Source organism: Mus musculus, chromosome 14 (assembly GCF_000001635.26).
Source record: "Mus musculus strain C57BL/6J chromosome 14, GRCm38.p6 C57BL/6J".
Lineage (NCBI taxonomy): Eukaryota > Metazoa > Chordata > Mammalia > Rodentia > Muridae > Mus > Mus musculus.
In genome coordinates this window covers 75,953,706-75,979,685 of record NC_000080.6, presented here as the reverse complement: position 1 = coordinate 75,979,685, position 25,980 = coordinate 75,953,706, and the positions used below count along the sequence as shown (strand labels likewise).

The 25,980-nt window shown below is 38.4% G+C and overlaps 2 protein-coding genes and 1 non-coding gene across 4 annotated transcripts in view; 2 read left to right on the top strand and 1 right to left on the bottom strand.

The window, feature by feature from the left end:
* Gtf2f2 (general transcription factor IIF, polypeptide 2) overlaps window positions 1-25,980 on the top strand; it is a 113,938-nt gene that overhangs the window by 31,180 nt on the left and 56,778 nt on the right. The window lies entirely within an intron of this gene.
* On the top strand, window positions 7,067-7,200 carry Gm25517. The gene has a single exon (XR_003951268.1). It is a non-coding gene; the product is annotated as a small nucleolar RNA SNORA5 (small nucleolar RNA).
* On the bottom strand, window positions 14,469-24,683 carry Kctd4 (potassium channel tetramerisation domain containing 4). Its single transcript, NM_026214.3, has 2 exons — window positions 24,489-24,683; window positions 14,469-17,288 (listed from the first exon to the last, which is right to left on the bottom strand). The coding sequence occupies exon 2, from the start codon at window positions 17,093-17,095 to the stop codon at window positions 16,316-16,318; it is 780 nt and encodes a 259-aa protein (NP_080490.3). The 5' UTR covers window positions 17,096-17,288; window positions 24,489-24,683; the 3' UTR covers window positions 14,469-16,315.

Genomic DNA, 25,980 nt, shown 5'->3' with positions numbered 1-25,980 from the left:
TCTGGCATGACTTAGAAGCAAGTGAAAGTATTTGTGGGAAGCGAATGTCAGTTGAATCAGTGATGCAGGTAATTCAATTGAATTATTTTTCATGAGTTTTTTTATTCTTGAAGTCGTTTCTACCAAGTAACATTTTTTTAAGTTAATGAGGTATTTTGCACATGGAATATTTCCCCCTTATAAAGACCTTTTCGAGTGAATTATACTCCAGTAGATTCTGTAGCTTTGAAGTTGTTATTTCAGAAAGCTGGAGAATATGGAGACTCTACATGAATGCCTGGGAGTTGGTATTCCAGAAGGTGACTAGTTTTGAGGTTAGACTGGCCATTTGTGGAAGAAGAATAAAAGGGGTGTGGATAAAAGGACATGGCTATCACTGAATACTAAGTTTTCTGAAGAAGCATGGTTTCTGTTTCCAATGGATTGAATGTAGATAATGAAGAGGAAGGGAAGGAGTTTAGTGGAAGCAAAAGAGGAAAAATCAAAACAAAACAAACAAAAACCCCACTAAAACAACAGAATTATACTGGTTGAGTGAGAAGGTTTCCAGGAGCTGCTGGCCCTCAGGTAAGTGCTTCACACCAGCATGGAAAGCCTCTTGCACTCGAACGTGGCATTTATAAGGGGTGGAAAGGGCGTGAGGAACTTGGAGCAGGACAGATGGAGTGCGAAGTGTAGGGCTAGAAGTCATACACAGTGAGACCAGCTGCTCTGCCTCCTGCTTTCCCTCTTCTGATAAGAAAAATGGTGCTCAGGAAAAGACTGAGTTCCCATGGGGAATGTAGTAAATTGGTACTTCACAGATTAGGACGTATCTAATTAGGATGCTGTGCTGCCAACAGCTCCAAATCCTGAGAAGTAAAGGTTTGGGGAAAGAGAGAAATAACAGTTAGCACTTGGTTCCTCAGACACTCCTCACTTTCTTCCAACAGAGCAACCCAGTGTTGACTTTGGAAGTTACCCGTCACACGGCTACGGATATCATCCTGTACAATGGGTACATTTTCTTTCTTCTGAAGATTGAGGAATGTTTCTGACATTTGTGGGCAAAGTCTTTGTTCATTCTGATGGTCTGTTTTACAGGATTATATCTTGGCTTTTATTCAGGCAGTGCACGGTACCTCATTTACAGTAGCTCTGGAATATATGTGACTCTAAAATTGCTTTAAATACCTTTGTAAAAGTGTTTATATTTATGGTAATTATTCATAGTTAATCATTAGTGGAAGTAATAGCTTTAAGTATTATAACTCAGTTTAGGTCCTTAGAGCTGTGAAAATGACTAGCCTTCATTGGAGCTAACTTGAGTTGGTATATTGATATAGTGTCTGATTGACTACTGTTTAATGTTGTTGGTTATTTTATAAGTAGTAGGAATCACATTCTAGAGCCGGGTGTGGTGGCGCACGCCTTTAATCCCAGCACTTGGGAGGCAGAGGCAGGCGGATTTCTGAGTTCGAGGCCAGCCTGGTCTACAGAGTGCGTTCCAAGACAGCCAGGGCTACACAGAGAAACCCTGTCTCAGAAAACCAGAAAGAAAGAAAGAGAGAGAGAGAGAGAGAGAGAGACGGAGGGAGGGAGGGAGGGAGGGAAGGGAAGGGAGGGGAAGGGGGAAGGAAGGGGGAGGGAAGAAGGGGGAAGGAAGGGAGAAAGAAAGAAAGAAAGAAAGAAAGAAAGAAAGAAAGAAAGAAAGAAAGAAAGAAAGAAAGAAAGAAAGAATGAATGAATGAATCACATTCTATCAGCTTTAAATCAAATCAGGCCATACATAAGTGGTAAGCATTCGTTTTAGAGAACTCTGCTTTGTTTTGGTGGTTCCTGCAGTGTTGTGTAAGCTGTTCACCCAACCAGATTTATTTAAAAATCATTGGCTATATTATTTTTGTAGAAACTTTGTAAAACTGATTTCATAATACTATTAATATTTTGTAAGCTTGCTACATATGGTTATATTTTTCTTTTTACATAGAAAATGAATATATAATACAGAGAACATTTATTAATCCTCATAACAACCTTCACATACTAATAATAAATGGCTAGTTGTTAATGATTTGCCTCTTTCATATCTGCCTTGTCTGGATTATGTGAAAGCAAATCCAGGTTCCATCACCTCATAGTAATTACTTTAGTCCAGGGTCCTTATCCCTTGGGGATTTCTCTTCTCTGAGCCATTCCAAAGAGTAATATGTAGGGATAATTAGTTCTAGAGTGAAAGCTTCCTGGTTTTGAATTTCTCTGTTTTTCATAATCCAATCACATTGATAAGTAAGTTTGACATTACTTAGAGGTCTTATAAAGAAAAAGGTATATTTGCATTGTTACTTTTTTATATTGTAGTTTTGTTGAATTATAATTCACATTTCACAGGGTACAGCTTACTAGATTTAGTATATTTACAGTGCCATACACCTATCACAACATTCCATTTTGGATCACTTTAATATAATTAGCAGTTACCCGTTGATCCCGCTTGAGTCTCTACTGCTACTATCTGTACTGTATAATCTATTTGGGGAGTTTTGTATAGGTAGAATCATAAGGTATTTAAATATTGTGATTGGCATTTGTATTAGTTACTCTTCTGTGGCTGTGATAACATACCAAGTTAGGGAAGAGTTATACTTTGGGCTATAGTTCACACATGGACACTCTTGACATAGAATGCATTTTTTTAAAAAGAAGGCTTTTGAGCTTTCTCTTTGCTATTTTACAGTCTCAGGGTATATTTTGTGATTAGGTTACTCCTTTCAATTCTAGGATTTACTGAACTTTGTACCTAGTGATTGCTGTTTTTCTTCAATCATAGGATATTTTCAGATATCCCTTTAAGTATTGCCTCTCCTCTGTCCTTTTCTTCCCCCCTCTGAAATCCTGACTGAACAAATGCTTTGAGCAGATGCTCAGCTGTTTGATTATATCTTCTGCATCTCTATTTTGGTGTTTGTTTGTTTGCTTTCCCCTCCATGCTTTATACTCTGCAAAATTTATTTTTCCATGTTCTAGCTCACTGAATGATGATTTTTTAAATTGTGTCTAGTCAGATATTAAACATATCCAGTGATGTTTAAATTCTATCTGCTGTGCATTTTGTGTTTCTAAGTGTCTGAGCTGATTTACTGTATCCCTCACAGCACAGGTAGTTTATTTCATAGTCAGTACTGGAGAATTCCAGTCTCCATCAAAGTTCTTTCCTTCAGAGAGGCTCTTGGGAACATTACCAGTTGTCTCACTGTTTAGCAGTTTATTGCTGGGTAAGAAACCACCCCAAAATGGAGCTTAAAATACTGATGCAGTGTTCCCACAGTGTGTAGGTATCCGTCAGGCTGGGCAGCTTTTTCACAGCTGTTATCAGTGAGAGGGTCACACATCTGCACCCAGCTGTGAGTCGACTGCTTCTGACTTGCCTCACTGATGACTGGGTCAGTGTTGCAGGGGTACTTTGGTCCTCCTTCGTGCACTGCAGTACTCTCTCAACATGTGGTATCTAGCCCAACATCTGTATTTAGCATCATAGGTAGGTAGGGTTTGCAGTTGATTAGCCACTTCTAGTCACAGGGCCAGTCCAATTCAAGAAGGAACCGGTCCCTACAGCCCCTTCTTCCTTTTTGTCCCCCCCCCTTTGTTTGTGGCTACAGATTATTTATCGTAATTCCCCTTCCATTTTTATTCAAAACTCAGGGGGATTTGGTGGCTAATTATCCTATTATCATAGTGTCCCAAGAATTTGTGGAGTCGAACACAGCAGTTGTTCTTTGACTTGATAGTCATCTTCCTGGAAAATTGTATTTAAATTGCATCATGAGTAGAGTGTGTTAAATTTAGTCCAGTTCAGGTTTGGGGCACATAAGTGTTTATTATATATTATCTTCAGTGTTTTTCTGAAGTTTAAAAATTTAAAACTAAAATAGGGAGAAATGCTCTGGGAGGATTCAGTAAATTATTTTGTTTAGTAAATAATTATTTTCTAAATTCATACTAAATTGATTTTTTTTTCTAGTCCAGGCCCTTTGGGAAGCAAGAATTTCTTAGGAAAATGGATAGACTCCAATCTTATTTTTTTCCTTGCTTTACGTTTGTTTGTTTAGTGTGTGGGTGGGTGTGTCTTTGAGGACAGCTTGCAAGATTTGAGTTCTTTCACCATGTGGTTCTAGGTATGAAACTTGAGTCTTCATGCTTCGTGGTAAGTGCCTTTAACTGCTTACCGACTTAACTGCACTTCTTGAGACCAGCCATACGCAAGCAAGGACAGACAAAGGGGTTCTTATCTGAGTGTGGGGGGTGGGAGGACTGTATATGTGGTTAGAAATACGTAGATACCTGTGTAGAACTGTGTGTGCGCATGCTCATGTGTGTGCACGTGGAGGTGGAGCAATATATGTGTGGATGTAGAGACCAAAGGTCATCACTAGGTATCCTCCTTATATCTGTGCTTAGTTTTTTAAGACATGGCCAGCCTCTCACTAAACAGGAGCTAGCCAGTTCAAAGGGGTAGGTGTCTCTGCCTTGCCATCCCTGGCTTTACAGATGCATGCTGCTAGGTGTGGCTTTTTACCTGAGTCCTGGAGATTTGAACTTGGATTCTAATGCTTTGGTTCTATTCCTACTGAACTGTATGTCCAGCCCTGGAAAGGATTATTTTTATTGACTATTATCTTCAGAGAATGCCTACTATAGCTTCCATTACTTTGTAAGAGCCATAAAATTATAACTTGACATCCAGTCTGGAGCACTTAAGTCTATACATTAGACCTGTTTCTTCTTTGTGCCTATATTAGATAGTCACAAACACACACACACACACGTCTCTTTTGCACTGCAAACAGAATTATAGCTTGTTGTAAATGTTTATTTTCCAAGCTGTCTGTGCACTGTAGATACTTTGTTGAACAATTGACTGACATGCAGCTCTTTTTTCTTTCCTCATACTTAACTGTTTTTATTTCCTTTATTTCCTGGTGTTAAAATCCAGTTTTTAATATGTATGTTTTTGTTAATTATGAGCTTTGATCTAATTTGGTCTTTATTAGAACATGAAAAATAATTGTTTTTTCTTTCTCAAGTTTTGTTTGTTTCAAAATGGATTGTGTTATTATTTCTACATGTTGTACTTGGAAGCTGTCATATAAATTGCCTAAGTCTATTGCATTAATTTTTATATTTGTCTTAGTAATTTTCTTTAGAATATTTGAAAAAAATCATGATTTTTTTTCTGTTTAATTCAGAAAGAAAGAGAGAAAATGAATAGATAGATAGATAAGTTGCCAGACTCCTTATCATTGTCACACGTAGCCATTAAGCCCCAAAGTGATAGTCATATGCTATGGCATCAGATCTCTTTACACCTCTCCTTCCCTTCACTGGCTGCCCTAATAAGGGAAGAGTTACTCCTTTCAAATAGTGGCAGCTTGAAATGTATTGGCCTATTCACAGTAGCTTAGTTTCTTTTCCTATCAGTGTGGCAAAATACTCTCAACAAGAAATCAATTTCAAGGAGGAAGAGTTTATTTTATTCAGTTATTTTAGTTCAGTGTGCATACTGTGGTGAGGAAGATAACAAAAGCTTGAAGCAACTGGTAGCATCACATCCACAATCAAGAAGCAGAGAAGGATAAAGCATGGTGCTGTTCCATTACATTTCTTCTACATTTGCACAGTCCAGGATCCTGGCCAGGAAGTGGTGCCACCCACGGTGGGCAGTTCTCCTCACCTCAATATAATGAAAATAATTCTTTGCAGGTAGAGCCAGAAGCCCATCTCCCAAATTACTTTAGATTCTGTCAAGTTGACAAATGTGTCTTCTACTCATGCATGGACATTATTTTTTCCAGTGCTCTTAAAAAGAATTTTAGGTGGACTGTTTTACTTCTAATTGTCTTGCTGATACTGTTTCAAAAGTGGAGTAGATGTAAGAAACAGCTTTCTACTTTTTAAAGGGAAAGAGAGATTGTAGGTAGGGAGAGTGTGTATTGAAGTAGAGAGTGGACTTTGAAGTTGACTTCAGAGTTCTTGTTATTTGCTGTGCCTTGAAGTGGCTTGCTCCTTGCTAAGCCTCAGTTTCTTCATTTGTAAACTGAAGGTAGAATTAGCAAGCACAGTGGCATTTTCTTCTGCTTTCAAGAGGATCTCGTTTTCATCAGACAGTGGTGACTCAGGCTTTTAATCCCGATACTCTGGAGGCATAGGCAGGTGAATCTCTGAGTTCAAGGCCACTCTGGTCTACACAGCAAGTTCTAGGGCATCCAGGGCTACACAGAGAAACTTGAGAAACCAAAAAAACAAAAGATTCTTTTGTTTTCATATCTTATTACCTTATATCTTTATGTTACTCTTCTACATATGTAATAGTAGCCCATGGTAATGTCAGCTAGAATTTTGGACAGGCAAGAAGAGTCTTAGGCTGTGAAGACAATTTCAAATAAGTGTCTGTTGTAGATGTTTTAAAAACATGGGCCTAAAAAATGAAATTTTTTTTGGAATGTGTCAAATTACAACAAAATGTAACAGTGATCTACCTTATTGTAAGGTAAGGTTTGTATGTGTCCAGTAGGCACTCTTGTCAAGCTTTATTCTCTAAGATTTTATAGAACTGGTGTGAACTAAGCCCTGAGCTCTTCACAAGGACAGTATTGTCCAAACTTCATTGTGACTTGCTGATTCAAGAAAAGCAAGGTGTTTAGAAGCTAAAGGAGCCTGGGCACAAGGTCATATCTCAGCTTTTACTCGTCTTTGCTCATGTCTTCCATTTCTTAATCTCTCTATTACCAAGATGATTTTTGTTCCTAGTGGTCTCTGTATAGATACTTATCTTTTGGGCAGCTTTAAAATAAGGTTTTTAAAATAATAGTTTTATGTTTTATTTTATAGATGATTGTATATATTTAGGAGTAACTTAAAAGAGAACTCACTAACCTGGAGGTGAGTGCATGCTTTAAGGGCTCACCATGTTACTTGTGTTAACTGTTTTCTGTCCTAAACACATTCTAGCCATTACCCCTACCCTCTCCCACCCCCAACCCCCAACCCCCCTTCTCCTTTGCCTGCATTTTGAAAAACATTACCTGGTTGCAGTCGAGTCAAATTCAGCTTCCATTCTTTCATGGTGGGAGCTGGCCCGGATGGCTGCCACAGCAAGCTCTGCTGCTCATGGGCCCTGCTCTCTGTATTGGGACCCAGGGATAAGGTTGGCTGCAGACAAAAGCAAAAAGAAAAAGAAAAAAAAAAAAAAACCAAAATACTGCCTGGAGCCAGCAAATTGGCTTAGTGGGTAAAGACATCAGCTGCCAAGCCTGAGGTTCCGAGTTCAACCCAGGACCTACATGATAGAGAACTGATTCATATGTGTGTGTGTGTGTGTGCGCACGCACACACACACACACACACACACACACACACACACACACACACACATAAATAAGTAAAATGCAATAATCATTTTAAAACCCTGTGTAGATTTTACTATCAGGGTCCTGGTATTTTTATAGGTATAAAATTTAAGTGTCTTGATGTTCTTTGTTCTTGATGTTTTTGTTGACATTTTTAGAAGGAAATGCCTAATTGTTTGAATCATTGACTACAATTTATTGGTTTGAGAAAACAGGGTAGGCTACTAGGAATCAAATGGGTGCCCTGATCTAAGAGTCACGGCCCCTCTCTGTCAAGGCAGCCCTTACAGTTAACTTTCTCCTTGCATTCTCCGGTTTCTGGAACTGACCGCCTCCTCCTTCAGCTCTCACTAGTTCAGTGTTTTACATTTGGTCCTCTTTTCCAGTGTTCTTTATTCTTTACCGAATGTTGTGAAACAGAATTCAAAGGGCTTTATCCCCTTCCTTCTACCTCAGTAATCTTCATCTACCACAAAATGAAGGCATTACATGGAATTTACTGTATCTCAAATCTGGGCATTAGCTCTGTGTTTACTTGACCCAAATACCTTTCTTCCCCTCATTTACTTAAATACTCATATTCCCTGAAAGAATTTTTAGTTGAGTTTTGGAGATTGGTTTCATAGTTACTCCCAGCTGTGGTTGTTCTTTCTCAACTTAAGCCAGAGATGATTCTATATGTGAATGTAAAACTTTGCTTACCTTGCAATGGTTTCTTTCCTGGTTACTTAAAAAAAATTTTTTTTTGTTATTTTCAGAGGTTTTAAAAAAACTATTATTTAATAAAATGTTCACAGACATCATGTCGGTATCTTGTTAGCAATAGATGCAAGAGGAAAGAAGCAAAGGACCCAGCCAGACTTTCTGCTCTTTAAAAGCACATTACAAGCCACATATGTCCCTATGCCATTGGTAAAAACACAATAATCTGACCACACCCACCAACCAGGAAATAACAGGTTTAACCTGGTGCATGTCCCCACCTTTCCACCTCCTCACCCCCAACCTCAGTTAGGTTCCTAGCAAAAGAAGAGGAGATTGTTCTGGGAGTGCATGATTGTTCAAGCATCTTTTTTAGGTGCTCAGGAAATTGTCATGTTTGGTGCTTTGAAGACAATGCTTCTGTGGAAAAATGGGGAAGGAAATCTTGTATTAGGATAAAGTTGCAGCATGTTTAAAATACTTAAAAAACCTTTGCATGGTGACTCTGTTGGGAATTTTAATTTTTGACATTAGTATGCACATTTTAGGAAGAATATTAACATATTTTTCAGTTTTCAAGGAATAAAATGTTAGCTATAAGTGATTATACTTTGTCTTAACTTTTAAAGAAACGTTGGTATTTACTATCTTGCTTTTATAAAGAAACTACAATGTCATGTTGCAAAAGGGTATATGAAAATTTTGATTCTAGTGTAATTGCAAGGTTACATCTCTTTTGAGTTAAAATTATTTTTATTGTATTTTTAAATAAAAAGCAAGAGCACAGATATTAACAAACTTTGTGACATTAGTAAGCTAAATACTTTTGTGCAATTGTTTTGTCTGCAAAATGGCTCTTTAATCTCTTTGATTTTTTTTTCTTTCTTTTTTGCTAATTCTCTGCGCTCCCCCCCCCCCCCAATGCTTGGCTGGGGGCGGGGGTCAAAGCTAATGCTTAAGTATTTACTGCTGTGCCCACTATTGCATCTCAGCAATGCCATGCACTGTAATGCCCCTCTTTTAAGGGATTGTTTTTCCAGCACCTCCACTTTGCTGACTTGTTCTGATGAATTCATATGCTTTTCCCAGAAGAGCGATCTTTTACAATGTAAAAGTACTGCCATGTACCACATACTGTCATGAAACGTAAAACAACCAGTCATGACCTTTGTGCAGGAGAGAGTGGGGTGGTAATGGTTGTGTTGTTAGAATACCAATACTTTCTGAGGGAATTTAGCTTTTTATATTAAATACAACTTTTAAAAATAAAGTGAATTAAAAGTAATTGTGCTTACATTTTTAAAATTACATCCTGTGGTTAAAGGGCCAGCCTTGGAGTGATACCAATTAGTTGGTGTTGGTGGTATAGTGATGAACATACTTGCCTTTCATAAACATTAGGAATGGCTTTATTACATAAATAGCCTTTGAGTTCACTAACTATCTCATTGTCTACTGCCAAAGTTGTATATAGCACAGTTTGCTATTTCCACATACATTGTTAGTGACCTTTCATTTCTCATCTATACACTAATGCTTTTGCTCTGCAAGAAATATGCTGGAATCTCGCTTTTCAAACTCCTGAAGTACATTGCACCAATGCTCAGATCATCTACTTAGATTCCAGAATTTTCACTGAGACTCAGTAGAAGAAGGAAATACAACTGGGGACCAAAATGATGTTTTAACGTGTCTTTGTAGTTTTCAAGATAACTGAATATACTAATCTCTGGTGTTTTCTGGCTGATATGTAACAGACACACATGGGTCATGAGTTCCTAATGGTTGTGGGGTTTTTTTGTTTGTTTGTTTGTTTTTTGTTTGGTAAGCTGGCCTTAACTAGTTTAAAAACATGTTAACTGTAATTAATAATGTATACTTTGAAGTGTTTTCATAGGAGACAGCTATAACAGGGTCCCTTCACCAAAATCTTGCTGGCATATGCAATAGTGTCTGCGTTTGGTGGCTGATTATGGGATGGACCCCTGGGTGGGGCAGTCTCTGGATGGTCCATCCTTTCGTCTTAGCTACAAACTTTGTCTCTGCAACTCCTTCCATGGATATTTTATTCTGCATTCTAGGGAGGAATGAAGTATCCACGTGTTGGTCTTCTTTCTTGATATTTTTCTTTTGTGTGTGTGTGTGTGTGTTTTGGAAGTTGTATCTTGGGTATTCTAAATTTCTGGGCTAATATCCACTTATCAGTAAGTGCATATCAAGTGACTTCTTTTGTGATTGGGTTACCTCACTCAGGATGATATCCTCCAGATACATCCATTTGCCCAAGAATTTCATAAATTCATTGTTCTTAATAGCTGAGCAGTACTCCATTGTGTAAATGTACCACATTTTCTGTATCCATTCCTCTGTTAAGGAACATCTGGGTTCTTTCCAGCTTCTGGCTATTATAAATAAGGCTGCTATGAACATAGTGGAGCATGTGTCCTTCTTACCAGTTGGAACATCTTCTGGGTATACGCCCAGGAGAGGTATTGCGGGATCTAGCGGTAGTACTGATATAGCTGTCTCCTGTGAGGCTTTGCCAGTGCCTGGCAAATACATAAGTGGATGCTCACAGTCATCTATAAGATGGAACACAGGGCCCCCAATGGAGAAGCTAGAGAAAGCACCCAAGGAGCTGAAGGGGTCTGCAAATAGGTGGAACAACAATATGAACTAACCAGTACCCCCCAGAGCTGCATATGTAGCAGAAGATGGCTTAGTCGGCCATCACTGGGAAGAGACCCCTTGATCTAGCAAACTTTATATGCCCCAGTACAGGCAAACGCCAGGGCCAAGAGTGGGAGTGAGTGGATAGGGGAGCAGGGCGGGGTGGGGGGGTGTATAGGGGACTTTGGGGATAGCATTTGAAATGTAAATGAAGAAAATATCTAATAAAAAAGTGGGAAAAAAGAAAGTGTTTTCATAACAAAAAGATATGTGAGGTAGTACATACTATAACTAGTTGTTAGTCATTCCACAGTGCTCACATATTTCAAAACATCATGTCATATGCCATATTTTTTATCAACTAAAAATATAAGACTTTGTTTAATATATTCACATGTGTACAGAAACGTACAGAAATGGTGTATCAAATGACAGTATCTTCAGTCATAATTATTAAAAATTCACTAAATGATATACCTAAAGTAAATGTGAAATCATTTCTGTAAAACTAAATGATGAAAGATTTAAATTCAAGGAAGTATTGAGATTAAAATTATTTATTCAGCATTTCTTAAGAATGCTAAAAAAAAGTTAATGAACATCTGTTACAAGGAAGTAAAATCAATGGGGTGTAATTAAGACTAAATTAATAGGCTAGCTCAGTCTCACACTTTAATGGAGAAGAACTTGGGCTTTATATCCTGGAAGATATTAATCAAAATTACTTATGTAAAGTTGAGCCTTGCCTCAAAAAGAAATTTCTAAAAATTAAGTAGATGTTTATAGATAATTATTAAGAATTGTTTTGCAATGTGACCAGATGTACTAGGGTCCTGCACCAGTACAACTAGCACAGTTGAGAAAACCTGTAGTGGTGTTGAGAGGGAATACGGTAGAGTTGCCCCATTCTTTGGTATCTAATAGACTTCCCATTTTGCTTTTGTTCTTTAATGTCTAATTCAGTATTTCACATATATACTACTAAGCTATACACACACACACTTGCCACACACACACACACACACACACCCTGCTGTCAGTGCTGGAGATCAAACCCAGCAGGGACTTGCTTATGCTAGGCAGACTCTGCCAGACTCATCTTTAACCCAGGTTGTGGGCATTTTATTTTGATAGAGGAGTTTAGTTAAATACAGATAACTTAAAATAGCATTCAGGATACAGTTAAGTCACTTGTTTGATAGAAACGCTTTAGCCAATTATGTATTTTTGTCAAGAAAAGACGAGTGTTACCACTTCCTCACAAATGATGTCAGGTAAATTTAGATTTCATCTTAGATATATCTCTGTGCCCCTTGGTTTGCTTACTGAGCAAATGAATTTTAATAGTATCTTAAACAGAATGAGATTAGGAGGCCAGCTACAGAAGTCGTGTTTTGGAGCTGTACACATACATTCACCGAGTTACAGGCTCTGTCGGATGGTCTGTGTTACATCTCTGCTTGCAAGCAATAACCATTATGACTCAGACACTAATTTTAACCTCAGCCAACATCTTGTATTGTGAGGTATTTACTCACAACTCATTAAATAGGCTTAGCTTTTAGATTGCTTTATCATCTGTATCATTCCGACTGATTTTAAAATTGCTAATAAAATGCTAGCTTCTTTTGTTGTAAATTTTTACATAGAACTAGAAAGTCTGAAGAGAATCATGTGGTTTTGTTTTTTTTTTTGTATGTTTTGGTCTTAAAATAACTCACTTTACCTCATAAGAAAGTGTAAGTCAGAAGCATAACTTAGGTGCGGCCCTGCGCGTCACCTGGCTGACGCTTGTGACTTTAGAGAATGTCCTTGCACCCGGTAAGGTTATTAACACTTCTCCTGAAAGGCTGAACTAACGTGCTTTACACACAACGCACGCTTTAAACTTCCTCATGAGGAGGTTAGAGTTTGAAAAGATTTACTGACTTACCATCCTCTGAGCTCGTTTGTAGAAGTTAATAGAATCTCATTCCAGAACTCAAGAGAATTTTATTTGAGCATGTTTTGCTCATAATATAAGAAAAATACTTTTTCATAATACAGCTAATGCAGCCTCTAAATGATTAATCTTTTCAGCGAATCTAATATGTAAAAAATGTAGATTCATAAATAGACAAATTTGGGTATTCTTTAGTCTGTGAAAGGGATGATTCACCTCATGTTCTTTAAATGACGACATGACATTAAAAATGTTATTTGCTTAAAAAAAGTTATTTGATATTCCAAAATTCAATTTTTCACTTAACATTTTTAGAATACTTGCATTGTGAAGGTGTACAAGACAGACAGACAGTATCTGGTATTTTGTATTCACATTGAGTTATGAATGTAAATGTCTGTTTTGTGCCAAGTTCTAGGTTAGGTACTGAGGATCTGAGTGATCCAATTCTCAGAGCATTTGCTGCTGCAGCTGGAACCACTAAACCTGGGCTGTGGACCTTGGCTTCTTGCTAACTGTGTGAGAAATAGGGGGGATCTTAACCTTTCTTTCTCTGTCATCTGTAAGAAGATGAGTGACTGTCCTTTTGCCTGAGGAGTAATTGAGATATCTAGCTTGATACTTGCATACAGTAAAACACGTCAAGGCTGCCCCAGTCACTCACACCTGTAACCCAGCTCTAGGAAGCTCAAGGTAGGAAGGCCATCAGGAGTTTGAGGCCAGCCTAGCCTACAGGGTAAGGCCCTGCCTCAAAACGAAACCAGACAACAAGAACTTAATGAATGTTACCTTTTTATTAGTAGTGCCTTATAAGTAGCACTTAAGATTTCAGAGAAACACTGGAACAAGCTTATTCGGTATTTTCATCTGTAGGCTGGGATAGAGTCATCTGCTTTTTATTATTTGAGGGCTTATGTTTCATTCATTCTTCATGCTACACAGACACATTTTACAGTACAGCAGAAAGCCATAAATACATATTTGTTTTTCATATTTTAAAGTTGGGTGCAAGAGTCATTGCATGGGCTAGGTCCAAATACAGGCAAATGTATGTGCAGGTCCTGGAAGTGTAGTAACAACCTTTGCCACCTTCCTTTAAGAGGTGAAGAGACACTGATGAGTTCTTTATACCATTTGCTTATGAGAGAAACTACACAGTCATTGAAACAGAACGGTCAGGGAAGCTTTGCTCTTGGCCTGTTAGAACAGATCAAGATATCTTAGAAAGATCCCTGTAAATGTTTTAGAAAACTAACAAATTTAAAACTAGACATTTTCTGCATACCTACAACACAACATTTAGGTGCTTGAATCTGTAAATACAGTTAATTTTTAATTTGCAAAGATGCACTTCCTGTCAACTACTAATGGTTGTAGATCAGTATGGTGCCTTATACTTTGAGGGCTTAAATCCAGATGTGAATATTCATTTAAAGAACTACATAAACATGCATCAGATTCCTTTGGTAGTTCATAACAACAGTAATAAACTTGGTTATGAGAAACTAAATTCCCTTGTGAAATCATGGGAAGCCTTTCTTGCAGATCTGAGACTGGCTCAGCTGCGTCTCCAGTGACACATTATGTCAGTGCGTCTTTATTATCTGCACTGAAATCTTGGGAGAGAAAAAACTTGACTCTGACATTAAATCACTACCAATTTTTTTTCATTACCAAGTCCAAATGCCAAGGAAAAGTCAGCCCCTAGTCTGGGGGGTATATAAACAGTTGAATAGCAGCCACTGGCAATTGTACAGTTTTTTTTTTTTAATTGTTTCAATAGTCCCTGTAAGTCCTGATTAAGCCATATATAGCTCATTAAGAAAATTTGATACATAAGGCAAAGCATTTTTTTTCTTAATGTGACATCTGAGAAAAGTATGTAGTTGACATTGAGTGTTGTTTTAGTATAAATTTTTGAAGGACTTTGTTTGCACAGTACCTTTAAAGGATTTATTTCTTTTAGTCTGTATAGGCAACTTTTATATTACCTTAGATTTTGTAAGTAAAAGTCAGTTATAGTTAATAATAATTAATAGTGAGCCTCATTCTAAATTTTATATGTAACCAAAATGTTATAATATATGATTAACTATTTAAACTCAGCCAAGATAATCAACAGGTTATTTGGTTTATTTAATAAGGTTGGATTATAGTTGTTAGTTTCCATGATTGCTTCCCTGCCTCCTTTTTTTTTCTTTTTGCTTTTTTTGAGATAGAGCCTCACATAGTAACCCTTGCTGGCCTCAAACATGTGTTAATCCTCCTGCCTCAACTGGAAGGATTCAAACATGAATCACCACTTCCAGCTTGTTTATTTTAAACTTAAGACAATTTGTTCTTAGAAACTATTAGGAATGATGTAGGTGAAGCCACAGGAGTGGTGCAGGTGCTCTTTGCAACATAAGTGGGCACTCACATTTAGAGTTTAGCTAGGAGAATAGTCCTTAAACAGCCATTCATAAAATAAAGTTTAAAATTTCTGTAAATGTTAGCATGAAATAGAAATAATCCGCACAACTTTGTGATTTTGAGGTTTAGCATCAGAACAGATATTTTAGTGTAGCAGAACGGAAATTGAGTAGTTGGTGGTGGTGACTTTGTTAGGTTTTAGTATGAAATTTTGAAGGACTTTTTTTTACATAAAAGATTTTAAAAGATCAGTAAAGTTCTTCTCTAAGAGTGTTGTTAAATAATGTTCATTTAACATTTTGAGCTTGAAAACTGAGCATAGAGTGATTGTGAAATAGGCTCTTCCGTTCGCACACCCTGCACTCAGCTGGGACCAGGCCACCCATGCTGTGCTGTACTGGAAAGTGGTGGCTAATTTCTGTCCCTTGCTGATCAGCAAGGCGCAATAGCCTGACAGTTAATTGCATGAATGCAGAATACCGTGCACAGTCATCAAGTGGTACTATTCGTTTTTAAAGTGACACATGTAACTTTTATTGCAATCATTAATACAAGCAGAGAAGCTAGCAATGCTTTTATTTATTTTTTATTGTTATCAAGCAGTTTCCTAGAAATTTTCAGCAAAATATCAATTTAGCCATAATTCTAGTATGAAATACAGGAGCTATAATAAAGCTTTTGGTGCCTGCTATTTTAAAAGTCAAATCAGTAGCTCGAATGTGTTTTACAGTCACATTTTGATTCACTGTTACCCCTGCTTTAGGTAGCTCTGTACATTTATTTTGCTCTCCATGTTTATTTTATAAACCAGTTCATCTTCTTCATGGATTTTTGCTCTTAAGTAGAAAAGATTTTGAATCGTATGTTGTTAGCATTTGCAGTAGTGAATGATAGATGAAGTACCCAAGACATTCTCATTGAAAGACAGCTTAAGGGAAAAAAAAAAAAAAATAAATAGCAAAAGCATTGTCTTTATTTACAGTTTAGAAGACCACAGCTTCACTGTCGGTGGAAATGTGATGGCAGAACACCCCAGAGAAGGACATCTTTAGTGATAGATTTACATACCGTTAGCTCACAGTACTTGCTTAGCAGCCGGGCTCTGGACTAGCTGGCTGGGCACGTTGTTTGGGATGCCTTTGATTCTGTGGCTTCTGAAGCTTGCTGGCTGCATGCTTGTTGCCTTTGTTCATGAGACAGGTAATTACTTGATAAAATGAAGTGCATCGCTGTGAACAATTGACCCTTTGGAGCAGTCCAGGCTAGTCAGCAGTCTAAACCCACATTTTAAAGCCATCATTATGGCCTCAAACTTAAGAGTTTCCAAGGTGCAGACAAAGGTGTTGTCTTCCTTTAGTACAAGTCGAGTGCCGTTCTCAGACTTGATGAAGTATTTAAATTGAATGATATTTGACGACACAGAGAACTCCTCTGGAAACCCATCCAGCCTGCTTTTGGATACCAGAACAATGCGAGATTTTATTTTTGATATGAAATCAGGAGCATTACAGAAGATTCTCAGTCCTTGTGAGCGATCGTGATTATCTGTTATTTCCAAGAAAGTAGTCTCTCGGGGGGTCAGCTGTTCTTTTTCCCACCTGGATTTCACCTCCTCTGCCAGCCCCTTGAGCTGGAAGAATTCTGCTTCTTGAGCAAGAAGTTGATTTTCTCGAAATCCTTCGGGTAGTAGAAGTTCTCCATTTCGTAGGAAGTTTAGGACATGCCTGAAGAGAAGCCCGTCCCTGTCTATGAAGTAATGGCCATCAGCATCGAATGGACAGAGGATTTTCCCATTTACGATACCTTCAAGGAAAGTGTCTGGGTACTTGGTCAGTGTCTGCTTTTGAGTAATATATAAATATCCACCAACGTTGAGGGTCATCAGCGTGGATTTGCAGTTCTTGCCTTGCTCGGCATCTTCCACGCTGTTGTGCCTCCCTTCGTACTCCCTTTCCTTTTCTCTTCTGATTATTTTACGCTCCATTTTCAAGATGCTATTTCAGCTTGTTCTTCTTGGCTTGGAGATTTTTTTTTCCTTTTAAAAAAGAAACACTACCACACAAGCACGCCTTTATTCCTTCCCAGCCTGGCGATGCAATGAAATGCTGGTAGCACCGCCTGCGCTGGCAGCTGGGTTTTGCAGTAGGTGGCGTGTCAGCTATGCATGCAGGAGCTTTCTGGAGTAAGACGGAAAAGAGAATTTGCATTTAACTGTATCAGGGAAGGGATTTGTTGCAAAAGGATTTCTATGTCTATTTTATGAGTAAAGGAGACGTATTCAGGGCAAATTGACTTTCCTCTAACAAACTGCCACTCCACTTTAATTCCCAGGTAAATAAGAATTTCTGTCCATTTCTAAAGGTCTAAGGCATTGCTTAGTGTAAGTCATTAGACTAATACTGAGTTACACTGTCACCTTTTGGAAATAGAATGTGTTGCACTGGTATTATTTCAAATAAATCATAATAGGAGTCCTAAGGTGAAAGAAACTAGCATATAGATTTTTTTCCTATAAAAGTATAGTGTTTGCAGTGTTGTAGACCCAGACAAAAGTATTTAGGCTTGCTGTTGTGACACTGAATTTGAATTTAGTTGAATTTGTATGTGTTTTGGATTTGGGTCTCTTTGTTAAATGAGAAGAAGTTTGCATAACTTCTTTTCATACAAGGTTGTTTATTTACTTATTTTTTTTACTAAAAAGTTGAAAAAAGTCATGTAGACTGGTTTTGTAGTATTCATTCACATTTTGTTAGTTACAATTTCCTGTAAGAAATCCATGAGCTCATTTTACCCTGCTTCAGTGCTGCAGAGAAGGCTATAGCCATGTAGCCATGTACATTCAGAGAGAAAGCTGATTCTACATGCCTACTCTGTTATAGTGTCGTGGGCAAGTTCGGGTTTACTTGTTGTCTCACAGAGAGTGACAGAATAGTGTGAGTTGAATGCATTCCTGTCCCTTCGTCTTTAAAAATGCCTTCCAGAGCATTTTAGGATTCTGAGCTTATACTTTTAGAATCAGAGCCCCAGATATAGAAATCTGGGTGTGTTTCCAGTATGCATTACTTGAGCAACCTGTCTACTAAATTACCCTGAGGAACTCTGTTGTAAGGGCTTGGCTTTTATATGAAAGTCACTTATATTTCTGTTGAGTTAATGTTATTTTAAAATTATGTATATCTTGTTAAAGGTATTAAAATAGTTTCTCTTTTTAAAATGCCCAACTTTTATTTTCTGTAAATAGGGTTACATTTTCATTAGATATTTTTAAACTATATATTCTTTAGCAGATAATAAATTAACATTAATACTGAGGTTTTCAAAAATGAATTGAAATTGGACTAGAAATCTAAGGCACAATCATTTTTTAGTGGAAAGATGAGATTCAGCTTCTTTACCAAAGATGAAATTTCGTTCCAGAGAGCTTTTAGTGTTTTACCTGGGTTTTGTAACTGCTTTGATAGAACCTCTCAGCCCTGTAGCATTTAAGGAGAATGTGCTCTGACATTCTGACAGAGGGTGTGTGTGTGTGTGTGTGTGTGTGTGTGTGTGTGTGTGTGTGTGTGTATTAGTGTTAGAATGAAGTTTGACTATGGGTGTGACTTATTTTAAGAACTGAATAGTTGTTGGTTGGAAGGTACCAGTTCAGAAATCAGGGAGTTTTTGTTACTATACAAGACTTCCCTTTTGTGTCTTGTCTGCTGTCTAGCATCTTAAGAAAGGAAACTGACATCTGATGCATGCCACCTCATCCATATCACTGCCATTTCAGCCACATGATTGCCTTCATGGAGTGCCAGCTTGGCTTGTGTGGACTCTTCTATTTATCTGTGATGGATGCTTATTGTAGGTAATCAGTTAGCTCTAAAACTATGTACTAGTGCTGGTGACAATATCAGAGACAGTTCCTGTTTATATGACTTTGTTTCCCTGCTTCACTACAGGGACAGAGTAGAATTAGGCAGTCCAGCAATTTCTATCACAGGAGGAGCCGAAGCCGTGCATCAAAGATTGACTGCTAGATGCCTTTGCCTCCAACTAAAGAGCATCTCATCTACTGTAGTCAGGGAGGCATCCTTGTGAAAAGGCCTGATTTCCTAAGAGTTGGAGCACACTTGAAATGGTAATACTTGCATGCACTTATCTGCAGCTCCCAAAAGTTGAGGCCAGAAGATCCTGAGTTTAAGGATATCCTAGGCTGTATAGTAATGTTCCATTTCAAAATAAATTAAAAAAAAAAAAAAACTCGGAAAACAACATAGAGAGATAACCTCTTAGACACCATAATCACGAACCTTATAAAAAGAGCCCTCCAGCAGCTTTGAGAATTTAAATCAGTCACTCATTTGAGTGTTTCCTATAGTTAAGCCCAATGCCTAACCAATTTGTGGGACTACTTCCCATTATGTGGTAGGTAATGCTCATCTACTGTCTGTAAAAGGCAGAATTTATTCAAGGCTAATAATGGAAGGAATTTCCATCTTTTCTACCAATGGGAAGTGATCAACATAGGACATAATTAAAATATATGCAGGTTCTGTATGTTGTAACATGAGAGGAAGCTCCCTCCTGATTGACAGCTACAGGAAGAGGCTAATGTCCCCAGACTCAGCAGATCCCTCTTCTGTGAGGTCCATTGCATTTCAGGGAACAGCAGTGGTTTTAGGAGCTTCCATTAACAGAAAGACACCTTGTCTTCACATTCTGTATCCCTGCCAGAACTTTTACTTATTTTCACATTTGCTTGTATTGCTCTCTCCTTTGAAATGGTGAGTTCCGTGACTTTAGAAAGAAAAGGTGAAAACAGCTAGGGCTGTCGATCTGTGCTTGACCGTCGGTTCCTCTGACCGTGGCTCCTATTCTGTTTCCAGGGTATTGATCTGTGCTTTGACTTCACTGCTTTTACAAGCCCAGTTTCTTATCTGCCGTGTCCCTTGTTTCTTCATAGTCCCTCTTCATAATGAGGGTTAAAGCATTGGCTGTGAGTGGCATTCATACTGCTTGATACTTACTCCCTATGAATATTTTATGTTAGCCTTTTTGTTTATTTAAAAATAAAACACCACTGAATAAAAAAATGTTCATGTGAGTTTAGTTCTGTTTGCATGCCAAGGTTAGTTGTGTTTGAAATACCAATTAGCATTGGCTGTTTCCTTGGGACAGACTAGTACTGACACAAGTACAGTGTCAGCTAACTGCCCACAGCATCACTCACACTCTGCAGAGGACCTGAATCTTCCTGGAACTCATGGGCACAATCCCTGGCCAGAAAAGCAAGTGAGTGAATGTGTCATTCATGCCTCGGTGCTGCTTCGCCACAGAAGCTGAGGCCTGTGGCTACAGCGGTAGGTTTTTATGTTTTTTGTTTGGTTGGTTGGTTTTTTTTTTTTAGCTTTTTAAGGGTACAGAAAAAAAGAGTGTTCTATCAGAAGAGCAAATTAAAATGATAGACCAGCTGAGAAGTTCAGGTAAAATTCCATTCCACAGTCTTGCGTTTTTTGCTACAAAGACAGTCTTTACAACTTGAACTCTTTATTCCTACTTTGTATACTTTGTAGATGACTCTTTCAGTAACACTTATGTTTTATAAGTAAAAGTTAAACTTTAAAATTATTGTTTAGCGAAGAATTCGTTTTGTTCTAATTTGTATTTATCTAACTTTCTGTCTTTATTTCTTTGGTATGTGATGTGTATGGGCATACAAGCTGTGTCCTACACACACCACAAACCAAATAAATAAACAGGACAATTGTGGGAGTCTGTTCCCTTCTTTTGTCCTGTGATCCTCCGAATTAAACTTAACTCCTCAAGCTTAGCGGCCAGCACCTTTACCTGCTGAGGCATCTGGCCAGGCCTTTGTTAGTTTTTCATTGTGGCCACTTGAAATTTTTCTTTTACCTAGATTAGCAAAGCATCTGTCAGCTATCACATCAGCTCTAGAATTATAATATTGTACAAAACTCATTTTTGTGGTTCTATGGCAAAGTAGAACTTTACTGTTTGGGGAAGAAGTAGGTAACTTATGTTAATAACTATGTCTAATCTCTGAATGAATGAATGAATGGTGTGATTTTGAAAACTTTGATAAAGTTTGTGGGTAGTAGACTAGGGATGAAGACGTCTCCCTTTTTTTTTTTTTTTTTTTTAACATTTAACATTTCTAAAATTGTCTTAAAGTCTTTGGCTTGCCAAAAATTAATGCCAGCATTTTGTTTCCTTAGCTATACATTACATAATGATGACTTTGGAATTGATGTCATTTTTTAAGCAATTCTGAGATGCTCCTTTCATGTGTCAGGAAATAAAGACAGGGAATGTTTGGGGAATGGGAATGAAAGAGGGAGACGCTAAAGAAAGGTAAGGTGGCTGCTGAATACTAAATTAGTAAGAGCTGTGCACAGCCACACTGCCACACACCATAGCTAAAGCAGGCTCCGAGGGAATCCAGCATGTTGTCGGGGCGCTCCAGCGGGTGCTGGGAACCAGCCCCCATAAAAACCACCAATGCTCTGAGGAGGGGGTCGTATCTTTCTTTTGTTTTGTTTTCAGGAAGGGTTTCTCTTCATAGCCCTAGTTGTCCTCAAACCCTGGAACTCAGGGATCTGCAGGGATTAAAGGCAGGTGCTACCAAGTCCTCCTAGGAAGGATTCTAAAGGAAGGAGTGGGGTTTGTTGCTTGTGTGGGTGTTTGGTTCCCTGGTTGTTTAAGAAAGGAGAGGGTTCTTTTTGCTCAGAGTTACACGGCTTTTCAGTCTGTGGTTGGCTAACTGCGCTTTGGGACAAGGTGAGGCGGAGAGCTTGTGGTGGCATGGCGCTTGCCTCATGGCAGCCTAGAATCTGGGCTCTTGAAGGAAAGGAGGTCTAATCCCTGGAGTTGGAAGAACTTTTTTTTTTTTTGAGACAGGGTTTCTCTGTATAGCCTTGGCTACCCTGGACTTCCCTCTGAGATCCCAAGTGCTGGGATTACACTTGTGCACCACCACTGCACTGATGCAAAAACTCTTAGTAGTATCTTGAAAATTATAAAGAACTCAACTGCTGTTACAGTAAAGAAGAGAACAAGAGTTCTTTGGGACTAGCGAGATGGCTAGGCCGATAGAGCACTCTGCTCTTCCAGAGGAGCCAGGTTCAATTCCCAGCACCCACATGATGGATAATAACTAGCTTTAACTTTAATAACAGAGACTCCAGTGTCCTCTTTGGTCTTCCAAAGGCACTGTGTGCATGTGCTACACATATCTTAATACAGACAAAATGTTCATACATTGATAAGTACAATTTTTTAAAAAGAAAGAACAAAAATTATTAAAGGTTAGCTTAAGAGAACAAGAATCAGATTTAACAATGTGCTAAACTCTATCATTTCAAATATAGCTCCTAAGGCTAGATAATATCCTTGAATCAGGGCCTAATTCAAACCATAGGTTGAGTGTTTATAAAAGTTTAAATCTGAAATCCAGAGTGGGTTTTAACATTTTTTGCCTTGTAGATTTTTGAACTAGGGGTGCTTAACTGGTAGAGCCTACACAAATATTTCAAATCTATAAAAGTTCAACATTGGAAAAACTTCTGTCCCCAAGTATTTACTACAGATACTCAGCCTGTCCTGTATTACATAGCTACATGCCCCCTTTATTACAACATAGTATTCCTGCACATAAAAACAGCATTTCTTTTCTAAGTCTACTTTGTTTCTAGATTTTATTTGCCTTATATGTGTGGCAAGTGCACACAGATGTGTATTTACATGTATTGGGTGCATGTGTGTGTACATGCATATAAATGAAGACCAGAGATTGGTGCTGGGTCTGTCTATTGCCCTACTTTGTTTACTGAGGCACTGAACCTGAGCTTACCAACTGGGCTAGGATAGCCAAATGGCTTGCCCCTGGCGCCTCCTGTCTGTGCCTCCTAAGGGCTGAAATTACAGGTAGGCAACTGTGCCCACCTGACTTGGAGTGTGTGTGTGTGTGTGTGTGTGTGTGTGTGTGTGTGTGTGTGTGTGTGTACATGTGTACATGCACACATGTAAGTGTGGACTTAAATACCTTGGGTCATATGTGGAGCACAGAGGACCACCTCAGATGTTTGTCCTTGCTTTCTGTATTTAAAGTCTCTTTTCACTGTTCACACTGTGTACACCATGTTAGCTGGCCCTTGAGCTTCTGGGAATTATTCTCCTGTCACTGCCCTCCCATCTTGCTTAGGATCGTTAGGATTATAGACATACAGCTTTTCTCTAGCTTTTCTCAGGCTCTGGGTTTAAACTCAGCTCTTCATGCTTGCATGGCAAGCGTTTCCCCCCCCCCCCCCCCCCCCACTGAGCCTCCATTTTATATATATATGTGTGTGTGTGTGTGTGTGTGTGTGTATACATACACTTTTTCCCCCTCCCTCCCTCTTCCCTTTCACTCCGGCCCCACTCACTCCAGCCCGTAGGTTTTCTTATTTGTTTCTCATTAAGGATGGTTGTGAGCCACCATGTGGATACTGAGATTTGAACTCATGAACTCTGGAAAGGCAGTCAGTGCTTTTAACCGCTGAGCCATCTCACCAGCCCCATTTTTATATTCTTTTAAGCAAAATTGGGAGTCAAATCTCTCTCTGTGTTTAAGGAATTTTTTTGTTGACTTAACCATTTGTTGTCTGAAATCTAGTAAAACAATGACTTGTGAATTTGGCTTTGTAGAATAAAATAATGCAAATATTTTTATTTAAAAAAGCAAACAAACAAAAACCTGTTTAGTAACTATAGGGTGACAAGACTGTCTAAACTTTTGTACACATTTGGTGTCTTCTTTCCTACCCCTAACCAAGCATTTTCCTTCCTGCTCCTAGACACAGGCTGTCACCAGCAGGTGCTCTCAGGCAGGTCGAAGCATCTATGTGTGTCTGCACCTCCCAGCCTTCTTTCTCCCCATCCATGAAATAAAAGAGAAGTATAAAGAAGTTAGGTGCCAGGCGTGGTGGCGGCGCACGCCTTTAATCCCAGCACTTGGGAGGCAGAGGCAGGCGGATTTCTGAGTTTGAGGACAGCCAGGGCTACACAGAGAAACCCTGTCTCGACACCCCCCCCCCCAAAAAAAAAAAGAAGTTAGGTTCTTCTCTAGATCTTGAGCCTAGTTCTCAATAACAGGTCTAAGTTTTTGTTAAATTGGGTATTTTTAACATATTGATTTGAATGGTATTATAAGAAAGGATGTATTATCTCAGATCCTTAAGGTTAGGTAAGATCAAAATATCAATTCACAACTTAATGATTATTCCCTTTCATTTCTTAATAGGGGAAACTGAATTCACTTATCCCACCCCAGAACAACTTCTAGGAAAATATACAAAATGAGGGGAAAGGAGCCTCCTGGGAATGTTAGAATCATTTACCTTTTAGACAGACGCATGCGATTAGTAGAAGTACTTCTCTTCTTTTTCAAAGATGGTAGATGGAGGAGTGATTTGTGAATAAGAGGGTTATTTCAAAAGTCTAGATCGGGTCAGAATCCTCGGAACTAGCCGCCTGGTTGTGATGTAGCTAGAGTTGGAATCATCCTTAAAGGTGTCCACATGCAAATGGATCTCCCGAAGTCTTGTGGAAATGAACTTCTGGATGCCTGAGGACTTCCTAACCCTGCTGAGCTCACTGCTCACGTGCCAGTGCTAACTAGAACTAGCACACACCCTTCCTGCTTACGCATTGCTCTAACTTGCTGAAGCAGAGCTGACTAACTACTTACTTCTCTTCCTTTCTTAAACAGAATTGGCACTATGCACATACAAATCTGTTTTTAGTGTTTTGATTTGTTGTGTGTTTATTCGTTTAGTGTTATGTTTTGTTTATTTACTCTTTAATTTTCTCTCTGTTCCCATTATACTTATTAAGACTCTTCTGGCTAAAAACAAGAATAAAAATTAGTAAAACAATCTGACCAAAGAGTTGGGCAGGTTAGAAAATATCCAAGAGTTTTATTTTTTTTAATCCGTATCATTTGCAGAAGAGTTACACAAATGTCTAGGCCTAAGAAAGGAAATATAAAAACTGAGTGTATGAAGACTCTCAGTAGAATGAGCTTGTGTGTCCTCTTTGCAGATTGCAGCCATGACCATGTGGTCCTTGGCATTTGGTAGTTTAGGTCTCTGAGCTGAAAATTCCCAGCACAAGAGAATGTCTGGGGCAATCAAAAGCTATTTCCACGACTATCCCAGCAACTTTCCGTTCCCTTTACACCCCTAACCCTACTTTGTCTGAATTCTTCCAGCTGCCAGGGTTTCTAGCAAAGCTCTTTTGGATGCCCAGCTGGACATAATCAATCTCTCTCTCTCTTTCTCTCTCTTTAATTCAGTGCTCTCTGAATCAGCTTTGTAATAGTATAGTTTTAGTATAGTCACATTATACAATACGATATCATAGGTGATACAGGAGGACCAATTGTTCAGTTAAATCAGATGGTAGAAAAATCATTTCATTATCAAGTTCAGGGCTACATAGTACGTCCTGTCTCAAAACAAAACAAAAACAAGATTAATAAGTATTCCTACAATTTACCTTAGGACTTAACATGTTTAGCTGTTTCTTTAGTAATCTAAGATAAAGCTTTGCTTGGGTATAGGATGGAGGCCAGTTGACCGTCTGCTTTCTCTTTCTTGTGGAAATTAAAGCTCTAATTTAAATGATCAGTTTGGGTTTCTTTAAGCACAAAGCAGGAACTTCAATACTACAGTAACACTAATCAAATCCTTATAGATGTGTGCTTGTCTTTGGTCTCCAAGTTTACAACAAATTTGAAAATATGTTTTTAAACAATTTACCTTTACAAGTCTTTAACAAAAGACTTTCATAGAAACAGCCTAAGGCACCACAGCCCTTCTTTTAATTTAA

What these genes read in the sequence shown, in the direction of transcription:
- Kctd4 (NM_026214.3), bottom strand. Translation starts at nt 17,095, where the DNA reads ATGGAGCGTAAAATAATCAGAAGAGAAAAGGAAAGGGAGTACGAAGGG.